At 58.1% G+C, this 14,725-nt stretch overlaps 5 protein-coding genes across 5 annotated transcripts; all 5 read left to right on the plus strand.

Moving 5' to 3' along the window:
• Positions 1–113: 113 nt before the first annotated feature.
• On the plus strand, positions 114–413 carry LPMP_332690 (hypothetical protein; the record flags this gene model as incomplete). The annotated part of the gene is made up of 1 exon (XM_010704058.1): positions 114–413. The coding sequence occupies one exon, from the start codon at positions 114–116 to the stop codon at positions 411–413; it is 300 nt and encodes a 99-aa protein (XP_010702360.1).
• Positions 414–1,645: 1,232 nt separating this feature from the next.
• On the plus strand, positions 1,646–3,361 carry LPMP_332700 (hypothetical protein; the record flags this gene model as incomplete). The annotated part of the gene is made up of 1 exon (XM_010704059.1): positions 1,646–3,361. The coding sequence occupies one exon, from the start codon at positions 1,646–1,648 to the stop codon at positions 3,359–3,361; it is 1,716 nt and encodes a 571-aa protein (XP_010702361.1).
• Positions 3,362–4,635: 1,274 nt separating this feature from the next.
• Positions 4,636–7,815, plus strand: LPMP_332710 (hypothetical protein; the record flags this gene model as incomplete). The annotated part of the gene is made up of 1 exon (XM_010704060.1): positions 4,636–7,815. The coding sequence occupies one exon, from the start codon at positions 4,636–4,638 to the stop codon at positions 7,813–7,815; it is 3,180 nt and encodes a 1,059-aa protein (XP_010702362.1).
• Positions 7,816–8,736: 921 nt separating this feature from the next.
• On the plus strand, positions 8,737–11,541 carry LPMP_332720 (enoyl-CoA hydratase/Enoyl-CoA isomerase/3-hydroxyacyl-CoA dehydrogenase, putative; the record flags this gene model as incomplete). Its single annotated transcript, XM_010704061.1, has 1 exon — positions 8,737–11,541. The coding sequence occupies one exon, from the start codon at positions 8,737–8,739 to the stop codon at positions 11,539–11,541; it is 2,805 nt and encodes a 934-aa protein (XP_010702363.1).
• A 1,234-nt stretch (positions 11,542–12,775) lies between these two features.
• On the plus strand, positions 12,776–14,227 carry LPMP_332730 (mitochondrial processing peptidase alpha subunit, putative; the record flags this gene model as incomplete). The annotated part of the gene is made up of 1 exon (XM_010704062.1): positions 12,776–14,227. One exon carries the CDS (start codon positions 12,776–12,778, stop codon positions 14,225–14,227), a length of 1,452 nt encoding a protein of 483 aa, XP_010702364.1.
• Between the last annotated feature and the right edge of the window lie 498 nt (positions 14,228–14,725).

Here is a 14,725-nt window from a genome sequence, read left to right on the forward strand (position 1 = left end):
CGAACCTCCTGCTTTCTGCTTCACATTTTCCTTCTCATTGCGTGCGTCTGTGCAACTACCGCTATTTCTACCTCTCGGGTTCGTCTCTTGGTGTGCACTCATAGACCTAAGTCATGGGACTCCCAGGTTGGATGCGGCGCTGCGAGATCTACGCGATCTGCATGGTATGGCCTATTGCCACCATTGTGGGGCTCGTAGGCACCTATCGTCTCTTCATCTGGAGCTACGGCGGCCGCGAATGCTTCCGCTACGTTGTCATTCAGGAGCCTTTTAAGGAGGAGTGGTATCAGGCGAACCCCAAGTCGACGCTTGGAATGGATACGCCTCTCTCGCACGTGCCGAAGTACCTGGAGACGCCGGGCTACACCGTCGACGGGGATACCGATGATCACCCACACCACCGTAACTTTTAAGTGAAGGCAAAAGGTGATGTTGAAAGCCCACAGATGGATGCTATGAATTCCTTCGCATCGCACCTCTTCATTGTTGTGTTCTGACGTCTGCCTTTTGCTTTCCCTTGCCTCGCCTTTCCATCTCCCTGTGAGCACCGCATGGTAGCATAAAGACACCTCTGAGCTGTGTTACTTGTTGATGACGGTTCGCCATTTTCTTGCGTGATGTCGCAACACTCCTTGGGCGTGAAGGGGTGGTGGTGGCTGCTGTTGGTTGAAGGGTTTATGGTGTTACGCTAATGGCTTTCTGTGGCGGTGCTGTTTCCCGATGCGCACTTTATGTTTCTCAGTCTTTCTCACTGGTGCCGTGGTGTGTCGATGAGAGGATGCTCTGCACCACCAACAGCTAAACGAACATCACCCAAGCAGGAAAAGCAACTGCAAGCTCAGGTAGACAGCCGCCACACACACGCACACGCACACGCATACACACCTGGAATGATGTGCAGAGCTGCCAAACTGAGTCAGTGGCAGACACTTGTCTGTGGCATGATTTCATGAGGATTGCGGAAACGATTCTCCCTTCCATTCTGTCTTTCACTCGCTCTGTTTTCCACACACGTTCGTTTTATCCTCCCTTCGTTGCCCGTTACTTCCCCTGCCCCGGCACCTCTGTCGATTTTGTGCTGCTGTGGTTATCGGGCACGAAGCACACGCGTAACTACCCCACTAGCCGCGATGATCATTATCGCTGACGCAGAGGACTGAGCGAAGGGAAGCGCCAACACAACGGGCCACACGAAAGGGCCTGTGGTAGCGCAGGAGACGGCCCCGGCAGCACTTACAGTGTGGCCAACGGTGCAGCCGTCTGTTTTTCTGTATGGCGGTGGTCCTCGGCAGGGACGCCGGCACGAGAGATGAGCTCTACACACATTGTTGTTCCTCCAGCCGCGCACACCAGCACCCAAATCACCGCACCCGTTCTCTTTTTCCGTATCGGTGCTCCCTTCTTCCCTCCCCCAAAAAGAATGCGCAACACGCGCCGGCTGCCGTGCATCCCATGTGCCTTCCTCTCACCTCACTAACGTCCTTTCCTTTTCCCTTCCCTCTCTCTCTGTCTCTGTCTCTGTCTGTCTCTTAGCATTGAGGCATATCTTGGGCGTTCCATAGCGCATACGTAGGGCTTTTCACCGGCGTGAGTCCAGCCACTGCCTCCCTTCTCTCATCCCCTTTTGCTCTTACTCTCCTTCCACATGAGATGCTCCGCCGCCTTTCTTTTCTCCAGCACGCCTCCAGCGTTTGCTGACACTGCTTCTGGTCTGCCCCAACACTCGTCGCAGCCTCCTCCAGGCACATACCACCTAGACTATGAATCTCAGACAGGCCTTAAGGACCGAGCAATGCATCGAGTGGTGTGTTGTCCCGGCAACGTCAGCACTAGGGGATGCAGCCGGGCCCCTCGCCCTGTCACGGCTCGCCAACTCTGCCGCGCGATTCTCGGTATGAATCATGCTGATGTCCGCGCCGCAGCAATCGGCAAGCACTGCGACTGCCACGCCACGCAAGAGCCGCACACCCATGCGTTCTCATCAGCGTCAACCTGCATTGCCTCTGCGGCGTGCGGAGGAGGTGACGAAGTAGGCAGCGACAGACACGGTCTGTGTGACGCCGTCAGCTCCGCCCGCCTTGGCGAGGGCACTATCCAACTGGATTCAGTCGCATGCCACCGCGTTGTAGTGTGTGGTCGCATTGTGCGCTGTGTTGACGCCTTCTCCAACGGGAGCGTCGCCGCCGCCACAGGGGCAGTCACATCCTCCGTGGCACCGACTGTGATGCCATATGATCTCTTGTGGCTCTCAGACGCCACCGGTGTGGTGTGTGTGTTGCGGTTCCGTCCCGCTCTTGTGCACGCCCGCACATTAGTTTCTGCTCCTAGTTCCTTGTACGGCGGATGGCCGGGTGTGTCAGCGTGCGATTGGCGCAACCACACACTCGCCGCCTCTGCAGGTGGGTTATCGGACGTCTTTGCCGCTGATGACATTGACGGAGCCGCACATCCTTCCCTGCCTCCCCGGGCAGGCGTGCGGCTGGCGAATGGCAGCGTATGCCACCCTACGCCCGAGGCGCAACAGTGCGCTACTGAAGTGTACAGTGCCAAGGTGGCACACAGAGCCATCAGTTATGGCATGGATGTGACGGCGGCTATCGCAAACTTTGGCCTCGAACATGAGGATGACTGTGTTCTCGATGTGAACGACTACGTGGTCTGCGTAGGGTCTCTCGCTTTCGCTGACGTTGATGTTCAGATGAAGCATGCTCTGCAACCGTATGCTAGTGACCTACGTCAGTCTACCTGGGCTGCAGCCACGTCGTCATGGCCACTTTTCTCTGTCTGCCCAGGTGTCGCAACATCTTCCATCGGCGCTGGTGATGATGTGGATGCCATGGGCTGTGCTGAGTGTGGAACTGATGGAAACAATGGTACCACCTGTGGGAAGGGGGCTGCGGCTAGCGCGCAGGGTTGTTCAGTGGCAGTGCCGCCGTCGCGCCATCAGTATGTGTTGCTCCCCAGCAGCGAGGTGCCGCTGACGCTAGACGCGGCGAGGGCGGAGCTGGGCTTGGTTGGTTCGTTGCCATCGAGCACTCGCTATCTAACCGCTGCTGAAGCGGCGCAGTGGGGAAGTACGCCGCGTGATTGTCCTTCTTACGACTCAACGCTATCGCTTCCAACGGCACCCGCATTGCACGACCGCAACGGCGGAATAAATTCAGCAGTATCTGCCGACTGCGGCACCTCGACACCACCCGGTTGCGCTGTGGCTGACATGAATGGAGTGCCACTGATGGGCATCAAGGGATATACCCGTCTTGTGCTTGACACGAATGAATGCCTCTTTTGGTGGCTTGCGGCGGTCGAGACCCACCTGCGCTTGCGCGCACACGCGTCTGCCCACCCCATCCATGCTTGAGCCCCTCCCTCTCCCGCGAAGATGACGCCTACCCACCCAGGTGTGCCCAGGTTTTCCCTCAGCTCTCGCTCTTCCTCGCTTTGGGATTCGTTTATGACTATTATTTTTGCTTGCTTTGTGGGTTTCCTCAAACTCCTTTGTGTTTCTCTGCTGCGATCTGCTGCGGCTCACGCTCGCTTTTCGACTCCTCTGTGCTCGCCGTCGACAACTGCCACCCCCCACCCCCTTCCCCCCTACACAGAGAAAGACACAAGCCCAAGCCCATTTTTCTGCGCACAGCGCGCAAGTTGGTCGGATGCTCGATTCTCGGTGCGCACGGCAGCCGTGGCGCCAACTTCTATACAGGAGCGCTTCGGCGTATCTTTTGTTTAGTGTTGCGCAGGTGATTTTAGCTGCTCGTCTCCATCGCCGTTTTGACAATCCTCATCCGTCCTCTCCACCAATCCTCTCGACTTCTCCTCTCCGTCTTGTCTCTCGTTGTCTCTTTCCATGTGTACCTGCCCTGAGTCTCTCTTCCTTCGTTGTGGCTTTGTTGGCTCGTATTGATCCAGCCGAAAAAAAAAAACACCCACACGCGTCACTGCACTAGTGGAAGCACAGGAAGGCAGCGTGGGTGCGTCGGAGGGCTTGTACGCTTGCCGGGATTGTGGATTTGCCTGAGTGTTCTCACATGTAACGAGGCGGCTAAAGACGACGAAGAGAGTCGAAAACAAACAAACAAACACCACTTAGCGAGTCGGAGGAGAAGCACCTGTGCAGAGCGCGCCCATACAGGCACGTGGGCGCGGTGAACAGTGGGTCGAGGGGCCGCGATTGGCTCGGCGCACTCGTGGAAAGCAGGGCGCATGTGAGGAGTGATTTGTGCTGCATCAAGACGTAGCGGGACCCTCATATCGTCATCAGAGCACTCCACCTCCACCTTACCCTCCGCCCATTCCCACTCACCGGTGTGCTAGCTCTAGTGAGACGCAATGCGATCAGGCGGACGTAAGCGCGGCCGCAGCGGCTCTTATTCTCCGCCGCTTCAGTCGTCCTATGCTGTTGGCAGCGGCGGCGGTGTGCCGGGCGCGGCAGTCTCTGCGCTGGATGGCAGTGGTGATCTTTTCGCGTCTTGTGGACTGCTTCGAAACCGACAGAGTCATGTAGGTAGCAGAAGTGCAGTTCACCTTCGCAGCGGTGGTGTGGGTGCCGCAACTGACATGTACGTTATTCGGCAAAACTTACTACACTTGCAGGCGCTGCAGGATCTCCTACGGCGCACCTCGTTGGCTGAGATGCGCGATCGCGAGGTGACAGAGTGTCTGCTTGGGGCTGAGCAGTGGCTACGCGAGCTGAACCGTCCGTTAACATCGGCAAGCGTCAGCGGCAGCGCCAACGGTGGCGGATCGTCGTCATCGATCAGTGGTTTTCTGCCCTACGTGGAGGGCGATGCACTACTCAGCGCGTACCGTAGTGCACTCTCTGAACTGCGCCTGCTTGTCCTTGGCGTCTTGAACACGATGCCGTGGTGGCGTGTTGTGGAGACGGTAGCGGATCACCCCACGGTGCCGCAGTCGCACGGAGTTCGCGGGGCTAGCATCAGTGGTCGTGGCCACAGTGGGGGTGGAGCTGTTGCGGCACGAACAGCAACGCAACACGGCAGCGTTTCAGATCGTTCTGTGGCTGCGCTCCACGCCATCACACGTTGGCACGTGCGTCTCCAAATCGCCTTTGAGCGTGTGTGCCTGACATTGATTGACCAGTCACAGAAGACAGTGCGTGGCGTTCTCGAGGTGCTGTTAAAGCCCTGTCAACTGCGTCCACCCGTGCGCGACGGTGCGCGGCGCTCCATCCCGAGTGACAGCTTCATCCGCGTCCTGAACGCGGTCGCGACCAAGTACAGCCCCAATTACGTCGTGGAGTTGCTGGAGGGTTGCATTGCCGACTTTATGCCGCGGCAGCGGTGGGCAGAACGACGCCACCACGTGGCGTGCACTGCTGTCTTGCTGTACGTGGCACTGGAGGGGCACACCCCAGCGTACCACCCGCGTCTCGGCAACAGCCAAAGCTTGCAGCGTGCCTTGGAACTGCTCAAGGCACTGCGCTCTCGGCACACGGACAACAGTAATAGCGTGGGCGACTCTCCGTGGCAGCTGCCGCCCGCCACGCGCTCCCACTCCTTGAGCCTACCAGGAGGGACGTCAGAGGAGAGCGGAACCGACCTTGGGGGGTCGTCGTCTGCAGTGTCAGCGAAGCGACAGGGCTACCACGCTTCGCTGTCATCGATGCTACCAACAACCGGTGTGCTACCATCAGGCTACGTGAGTGCGACGCTGTTGGAGGGGGCAAAGGTTGGAGAGGCGGCGCTGCGACAGCCGATCCTGCCACATGCATCCCTGGTTGGAAGCAGTTTGTCCTTGATTGAGACTACTACAACTGCAAGCGACATGGAACTCAGCGATGGCGACGCGCATGGCAGTGATCGTGCCAGATCTGCCGTGAACAGCAGACTCGCTGATAACCCCTCTGGGCGCTACGTCACAGCTGCCTGTGCTGGCGGTGGCGGTGATAGTGACAGCTCTGCAGCAACAGTGGTCTGCAGGAAGGGTAGATCTCGAGGGGCAGCTGGCCAGCTCAGCGGAGAAGTTGGCAGCGGTGTGGCAGTTGCTCCGGGCTCGGCAGCAGCAGACGGCGCGCCGAGCTTCCTCGACGTAACTGTCGAACACAATAACAAGCTCTTGTCGTACCGTAACGACATTGTGCGCGTGCTGTTGAACCGGTTACTGGATGTGGAACTGACGCTAGAACCGAAGGATATGGAGGAGAAGCAGGGTGGATGGTCACGTGTCATGGGCGTGCTCGGGCTCGGCGGCGGCGGCGGCTCATCCTCTGCGATGACAGTGGCGTCACACCAGACATCTTTCCGTGGTAGCCCGTTCGGCTCTCCACCCGCTTCCGGGCTGGGAAGCCCGGCCTCTGTTCTTTCAGCGTCGTCATCGTCGCTTCCAGGAGTTGGCGGCGGCGGTTCTGCCAGTGCATTCCCTAGCATCCCGATCACCGCGGCAGATGCTGGTATGTTGCGACAAGTCACAGCCCCAACCTCTGACCTCAGCAGTCCTGCCGCCTTGTCGCCTGCCGTATTTCTCCTTCCACGATCCGACTCGCTCGGGTTCAGCGGTGGCGCCGGCCTGGGTGACTGGGGCTCTGCCGCCTCCCCCGGTGCGTCGCTTGCCTCAACGCAGCCACTCGAGCATCTCTTCAACACACTGTCGCAGCCCTATCTCCGCATCCTGCGCGACTGTACAACACTCGTGTACGGGCGATTGGGTGATGACCTCCGTCGCCAGCAGGTCGCTGGCTCGTGCGGCAATGCTGATTGGTGGGTGGACATTGTGTACTTCTATCTGACTGTCGTGACGCGCGTGGATCGGCCAGTGTATGTGCTGTACCTCGCTCCAAGTTTGTCCATGCTGGGAGCGGAGGATGAGTCGATAGGGCTGCTGCACAAGCTCATCACTGTTGCGATCAAAGGCAGCATGCCAGTGGAGCAGCCGCGTAGCAGCAGCACCATTAGTGGGACTCTTAGATGCCCCTCGGCGATGTGGGCGTCGTCCGCGACCGCATCTGTGGTGAGCGCTTCTTCTTTGCCTCTATCCGGTGCACCCGTCCAGCCGGTGCGTCTGCGCATGGCACCACCGACCGGCACCAATCGTCGTGTGGTTACAATGGAAGAGCGACTGCGTGCGGCCCGGCACATTTTTCCACTCTTTCGCTTTCTGCAAAGCCGCATCGATGAGGCCAGCGGTGAGGGCGTGCGGCGTCGGCTGCTGAAGTGGACGGCGCAGGAGCTACGCCGACTGGGCGGCTGCTCCGCCTCGGCTATGGGGGGCGGTGGCGGACGAGGCGGTAGCTTGTATGTGCGCAGTCACCCACCGCCCTCCCGAGAAACGCGATTAGCCCTCGTCACCTTCGCGCAATGTGCGGCGATATCGGAACTGATGGGGGTGGATGTAGTGCCACAGCTCAGCAGTGCCGGCAAATCAACCTGCGGCTCTGCTCGTTTCACATCGAGCACTGCCTACGGGGATACCTCTGATGGCATCGCGGCCGCCCTGGAGCCTTTCCTCAGCCGATACACATTACAGAGCGAGCCGCCTGCGGAGGACATGGAGGACACTGTGACCACAGCGGATGACGGGGAGAATGGGAACAGCAACTGCTCAGCAGCAGCATCATCTGCATCTCTGTCAGAAACATTGTCATCACCATCGGCATCAGCCTCTTCCTCGATGCAGGGCGCGGAGCAAGCTGGACGGAAGGCATCCGAAAAGATCGCAGGGACTACTGCCTCAGCGATGTCTTTGTCCACTCTGTGTGACACGGAGCAGAAGCCGCGCCGACGCCGTATCGACCTTCGGCAGATGGAGTTTGAGGGGTTACTGCAGCCACAGTTGATGGCGTACTGTCCATGGTGAGCGTGGCCACATTGACTTGCCACTACAGCTGCCTACACATGCTGTGCTTACACGAAGCACGAACGAATGGTTTCATTCTGCCGTGTATCACTGATGCATGGACACGCAGGCCAAGGCGAAAAAGAACAGCGACGCCCTCCGTCTCGTTGCTCACCTTAACATTGTTTTACCGTCGTTTCTGTGCCCCATCTGTCTGCGTGTCGTCTCCTCCTCCCTCTACACCCCCACATCGGGACAACACCTGCCAGACGCGAGTGAGACGTCTCTGTGAAATGGAGGACTGTGGCTTTAATTAGTAAGCGAAAAAGAAAAACTGTAGTGCACAACGCCCACACCCACAAACACGCATTCATCTGCGCTGCTGAGATCTTTCGTGTGGACATCTGTGCCGGAAAAAAAAAAAGAAAGGGAAAAGTAGGCAGGGCTTCTTGTGAGAGGCTTCGCTGGAGTGGAACTGAGGAGGCGCGGGGTAACGGAGAACTGCGGAGAGGGAATGACATCGCCGCTTCTTCCTTCTCTGCGGTGGCAGGCGTGCGCTGTATTGATATCCTCAGAGGATGCCTTGAAGGTGTCGAGGCCCACGCCCTTTTCCTTCATCTTTGTCAGTAGGTGCTCTATCTGCTGTTGCGGCGATGACTCGGTGGCTTTTCTCGCGTCGCATCACTAACCGCCCTGGATGATGGTCGCAGTTGCGGCACGTTGCCTATCATCCTGCGCTCTCCCTACTTGGTTCACAACGACCTCGCCGCAAATGAGCATGGCACATTGTTCTCTACACTTGGCCTATCCTTCCTTGCCCTGCACGTTTTATTCCCTGCTGCACTGCTGTCGGCAGCGGTGTGATTACGGAAGTTCGTACTTTCCTCGCTCTGTTTCTGCTGACGCATTCGTGAGTCACTCCTCCAATCAGACGCTCACATAATGAGGCGCGCAGAGACACTGTCCAAACACCTGCAGGACAACGCGTTTGTCCGCGTCGAGCGCCGCGGTACGGTTGGCCTGATCCGCATGCTGAGCTCAGCGCCGCCCCGGTCGCAAGTCGGTGGCTGCGTCTTATGTGCGCCGATGCGAGCGCAGATCCTGCGTGCCCTCAAGACGCTAGAAGCCGACGCCGACTGTCTCTTTATTGTGCTCACCTCGACTAGCTACCGGTTCTTCTCCAGTGGCATCGATATCGCCAACTTCACGGAGTGCTTTGTCTCCGACCTCACCGCACAACCGCCTGTCCCATCGCTGTCGGAGTTGACAGCCGCCGTGGAAATGTGCCCAAAGGTGTGCGTAGCCGCCATTCAGGGCCTCTGCTCATCCTGGGGGCTCGAGCTGGCTTTGGCGGCGGACTACCGGATTTGCGAGGTCAACGCGCAGTTCCGCTTCCCAGAGGTGCGGCTTGGCATCACCCCCGGCGGTGGCGGTGTGCAGCGTCTTATCTCCCAGGTTGGGGTGCCGCACGCGCTGAACATGCTATGCTACGGTCGTCCAGTGTATGCGAGAGAAGCGTACCAGATAGGTCTCATCGACCGACCACCGTACAGCGCCCCGAACTTGTGGACGTCATTGGCGGAGTTCATTGAGAAGCACGTCACCGCTGCTGCACCAATCAAGCTAGGCGGTGATGGAGAGAGGACGCCGAGCCTGCACACACTGAAGGATGCGCAGACGGCTAAAGCACTTGCCCTGCACCGCCGTCACACTTGCCCGGCATACGTCCACCTCCCCTTCTTTAACCGCGGCTTGTACGCATGGATGAAGCACAAGCTACGCGAATCGGTGCCGCGCGAGGTTCAGACCCCGTACCGCGCGATCGAGGCAGTGAAGTTAGCCGTTGCGTACAGCGACCGTCGCGGCGGAAGCGGAAGCCATCCGAATCCAAACCGTGCCAATGGGAGCGTCGCTGCAGCCGCATACGCAGCGGCGGAGCGGTCTCTTTTTGAGTCTTGTCTTCTCTTGCCTGAGGCACAGGGAATGCAGCATCTACTGTGTGCCTCGCAACGAACGTCGGTGTCGTGGGAGAAGAAGTCGCTCTGGCTATCGCCCCCGGTGCCGGGGCTGTCGATCATGGGCGATGTTGGTGCGACACCGCACTTCACGGTCAAGCCCTCAGCCTCGGTGGCCTCCGTGTACAACCCCAGCGCTGAGGACGCCACGGCGCAGGTGGGGCTGAAGATGGTGGCTGTCATTGGCGCCGGAACCATGGGAACGTCGATAGCGCTCATGCTGCTGTGGAAGTCGGAGATCGAGGTCATCCTGGTGGAGATGGACGTGCAGCGGCAGGAGGTAGCTCGCCACACCATCGAAGACTATCTGCGCAGCCGCGTTGAGGCGCACCGGCTTTCTGCGCACCGCCGGGACGACATGTTGCGCCGACTGCGCGTGATGGGCAGCCTCATCACGCCATTCCCTCCTGTTCTTGCGGACGCAGATCTCGTCTTTGAGTGTGCGCCGGAGGTTGCGGCGATCAAGCAGAGCATCTTTACCCGCCTCGACTCTGTCTGCAAGCGCTCCACGATTCTCGCAACGAGCTCGTTGGCGCTGGAGGTGAATGAGCTTGCAGCCATAACACGGCGCCCTGGACAGGTGCTCGGCATGCACTTTTTCCCACCAGCGAACGAGTCTTTGCTTGTGGAGGTGATTCGTGGGACGGCAACGGAGCAGTGGGTTGTCGAGCGTATTATGCATCTTCTGTGCCAACTGGACAAGTACCCGATCCTGTCTGTCAGCCGTCACGGCTCCGTTGGAACTCGTCTACTGCTCACAGCGCTCTACCAGGCTTATGCTATGCTGGAGGATGGCTGCTTTCCGCTGCAGATTGACAGGGCGCTGCGCAAGAATTTCCACTTCACTCGCGGTCTCTTTGAGCTTGAGGATATCATTGGCCTTGATGTAATGGGCATGGCTCGCGCATCCATGTTGGCAGCGGTAGAGCGCGCAAGCGCCACGCCCCCATCACTGCCCAAAAGGGTCGGTATCGAACCGAGTGTGCCAAGTGCCGTTGAGATCGGCAACGCGTGGTGGCTGCCGAGTCGTCCTGTCTTTGACATCCCTGATGCTCTCATTGCCGCCGGCGCCCTTGGCCGCAAGACACGCACGGGGTGGTACAACTACGTGACCCCGAAGGACGCAAGCTTGGGTTATCGCCTGCGGCACCCCATTGCGTCTTGGCTGTGGACCAGATCTGGAACAGACAACGTGGGCACCGGCAGTGCCGCCAAGGGTGGAGCTGCAGCAGGTATCACCAACGCCTCGGACTGCGCGCTGTCGTTGTCAGGCCCTTCTATGACATCAGCAATGGCAGCTTCGAGTGTGGCGTCGCGCCACCTCTACCCGTTGGTCAGCTTGAAATCCCTCGTTCTGCAGCACAACTACTCCATCGAGTACCGCACAATTGACTGCAGCAAACGCCGTCGTGTGACCCGCCGGCCGTTCCACGAGGAGGAGATAGTCGAGCGCATTGTGTTCGCTATGGTAAACGAGGCGGCCAAGATCATGGCAGACGGTGTCATCGCCAGCTCGGCTGATATTGATTGCACTTCTGTTTACGCGTTTGGCTTTCCAGCGTGGAAGGGTGGGCTATGCTACTACGCGGATCACGTCGCAGGGATCGATCACATCGTGCAAAAGATGCAGGTGTACCAACGCGCCCTCGGCTCGGAGGAGTTTCCGGCGCCGTGCTTGGTGCTGAGGGAGATGCGGGCAAAAGGCAAGACGTTTGCGACTATGTTCAACTAAGCGACGGCACGAAACTGGTGCCTATTCTGCGTGGCGGAGTATTCTTGAAGGACGCTGCGGAAGGCGAAGAACAACATGAGAACATCCCCCTCCCCTGGGTTGTGCACGTGTGTGTGTGTGTGTGTGTGTGTATTCCCCACCCTTCCCCCACTCCCACACCCACGCCTCCTTTTTCGTTCATTCTCTTCACAGTGTGAGAGGCCACTGGATGCTAAACATACGCCTTTGCAGAAGACGTGTGCCACTCCACACCACACCACGCGGGAGGTGTCATTTTTCGTTCTCTGTTGGGTGCGGTGCACGTCAACACCGACAGCATGCGGTGCAGAGGAGCGCAGAAAAGAAAACCACAACAACCACAAAGAGGGGCGGCCGATCTACACCCCGAGACGTGCGTTTACGTCTCGTCGTTGGCGTCGTTGGGTAATCCCTCTCTAGCGAGACGGTGCTCACAGTGGGTAACACATTAACTCAGCGACGGTACACAACAACCCATAGAAAGCGGCGTCTGCGCGTCAAGTAGATCGTACTACCAGCCAAAGAAACACAGTAATAGCAACAGCCGAGAGGGAGAGGCCTGCACACGCCAACCTGTTCCTAGACGTGTAGGCACACATGTGAGGAAGAGGAGAACGAGTGAGGTCAACACGCCTCAACTAAGGGGTTGTTCCGGTAGGCCAAACGAGGAGAGGAAGCAGCCACGCGGGTCTTCTCCACCATGGCGATTTCTTTTTATTCTTTTGGCGACTACTTCAGGATGTGCATTACACGTTCATCCCATGTGAAAGGACTCTTCAAGAGTTTCTCCACTTTCTGATTCCCTTTCGTTCCAGTTTGCTCTTTATGTGGGTAAACTGGAGGGCGACGCCGGCTTGTCATGTGAGGGTGGTGCTCATCACACATCGCGACGTTCGCGAATCTTTTTCTCTCTCTCACTCCCTCTTTCTCGCCACACGCTTGCGACTATGCAGCCTACATAGTCATCCCTATTCTCTCTCTCTCTCTCTCGCTCGTTTGCCGCAGGTGCGTATCACACCTTTCTTTTTCTTGGGCATTAATCGGTGTGCATACCTGTGACCCCGTACTGAGACTCCCCCCCTCTCTCTCTCTGTCGCTCTTTTCCTCTCGCACGCACACTTTCGATCGCACTCCACACGGACGCAGGTTCATCCGAGGCATTACACAAACCACTACCACGAACCCCCCCCGCTCTCCCCATCTCCAATCGATAGACATGCTTTCTGTGAGTCGCCTTGTGCGAGGTGTTGCTGAGACAATTAAGCGTGAGAACTTCACAATATCCCGTCTTACGAACGGACTCCGAGTCATCACATGCGATGACGGCAACGGCATCACCGGCATGGGGCTTTTCTCCTTGAACGGCCCCAAGTTTGAGGAGAAGGGGAGTTTTGGTGCGGCGGCGGTGATGGAGTCACTGCCACTGCGCAGCAACACGCGCATGACGACCGAGGCGATTAGCCAGTCCCTCGGCGTCTTTGGCAACGCGTACAAGGTGACTAACAATCGAGAGGCCATGTCTGTCATGCTCATGATGCCGCGCTATCATCAGAGAGAGGGACTCGATGTGCTTAACGGCATGTGGCTGCACCCAACCGAGAGCGCCGACGAGTTCGACGTGGCAAAGGCGCAGACTCTGCACCGCAGCTCTCTCACGAGCCGTGACGCGACGAGCATGCTGTTTGAGCTCGTCCACAAGGCCGGCTGGAGTGGTCGCGGGCTCGGCAACCCGCTCTCCCCGACAGAGGAGCAGCTGGAGGAGCTGACACTGGAGAAGTTTCACGCCTTTCACCGCCGCTACACCAGGCCGGAGCGGACAGTGCTGGCAGCAACGGGTGTATCAGATCACGTGGCATTTGTGCAGGAGGCTGAGACGCGGTTGGAGTTCCCTGAACCCGCGGCGCCGTCGTCCCTCCTGTCTAGCACAGAGACGGCGAACAAGGCAGCTGCCATCACAGCTCAGGCTCACCCATACACGGGCGGTTGCGAGTACGTGCAGAACACAACGGCGCCAGAGTCTATGAACAAGTTTCAAGAGAAGAATCTTAGCCACATGGCCCTCTTCTTCCAGGCCATCCCAATGGCCCACCCTGACTATTTCACCTTCTCAGTCATTCAGACATTGCTGGGTGGCGGCACCTCGTTCAGCTCCGGTGGCCCTGGCAAGGGCATGCAAACAAAACTGTTTCGTGAGGTGTTGAACCGTGAGCCGAACCTGCACGGCATGGAGTGCATCACGGCATGGTACAGCGATGGTGGCTTAATTGGCCTCTACGGCTCTGCCCCACACGAGTATGTGAACAATTTGTTGAAGATCATGGTTTTCCAGGCAGCATCGATTAGCCAGCGCATCACACTGGCGCACCTGGAGATGGCTAAAAACCAGCTAAGCTCGCAGCTTATTCTTCTGGGGGAGGGGCGCGAGCAGCTGCTGAATGACATGGGATTTAACCTTCTCGTGCACAACTACACCATTACGCCGCAGGAGACCATTCAAGGGAGCGCGCAGGTGACCATGGCGGGCCTCCATCACGTGTGCTCGCAGCTAATTGAGCATCCCGTGACGTTTGCCGTGTATGGGGAGACCAGGGACATGCCCAAGTACAAGGAGCTCGTGGAGGCTCTGAGGAGGTCGTATGCGTCCTTAAACAAGACCACGCCCGGGTGAAGCATCCAAAAGACAAGCGAAAAGTACGAAGGCAGCGGAAGCGGGGAGGGGAGAGAAGGATGTGGCGTGGGCAGCTCACCGGGAGGGGGTGAGAGAGAACATTTGAGGATGTAGGCGAATCGATGGCATCCGTCGCCTTTTCCGTGTCTCTGCGGTAATTTACAGCGATGAAGTGGGTCGATCTGCGCCTCTGTCTTCTACCTTTGCTATTCGTTTCCTCCATTTCTTTCTATTCACAGGGAAAGAGAGAAGCTGAAGAGTGTGGCAGTGAGGCGACATGTGGTGTTTCCCTTTCCCCTCCCCTTGTTCAGATGACACGCATAGACGCGGTTTCCCTGTCTGTTTCAGGACCTTAATGCGCACATCTTGTGTTTTGTATTGGTGCGTACGTGTGGCCGTTGCGCTTAACGCACAAGCTGATGTGCGACAATGCAAGAGTAAAACAACAACACAGAGACCTTCAACTGGACTGAATCTGATGCCCGTGCGCTTCCAGAG

The sequence above is a fragment of the Leishmania panamensis genome (genome assembly GCF_000755165.1).
Source record: "Leishmania panamensis strain MHOM/PA/94/PSC-1 chromosome 33 sequence".
In the NCBI taxonomy this organism is placed as follows: domain Eukaryota; phylum Euglenozoa; class Kinetoplastea; order Trypanosomatida; family Trypanosomatidae; genus Leishmania; species Leishmania panamensis.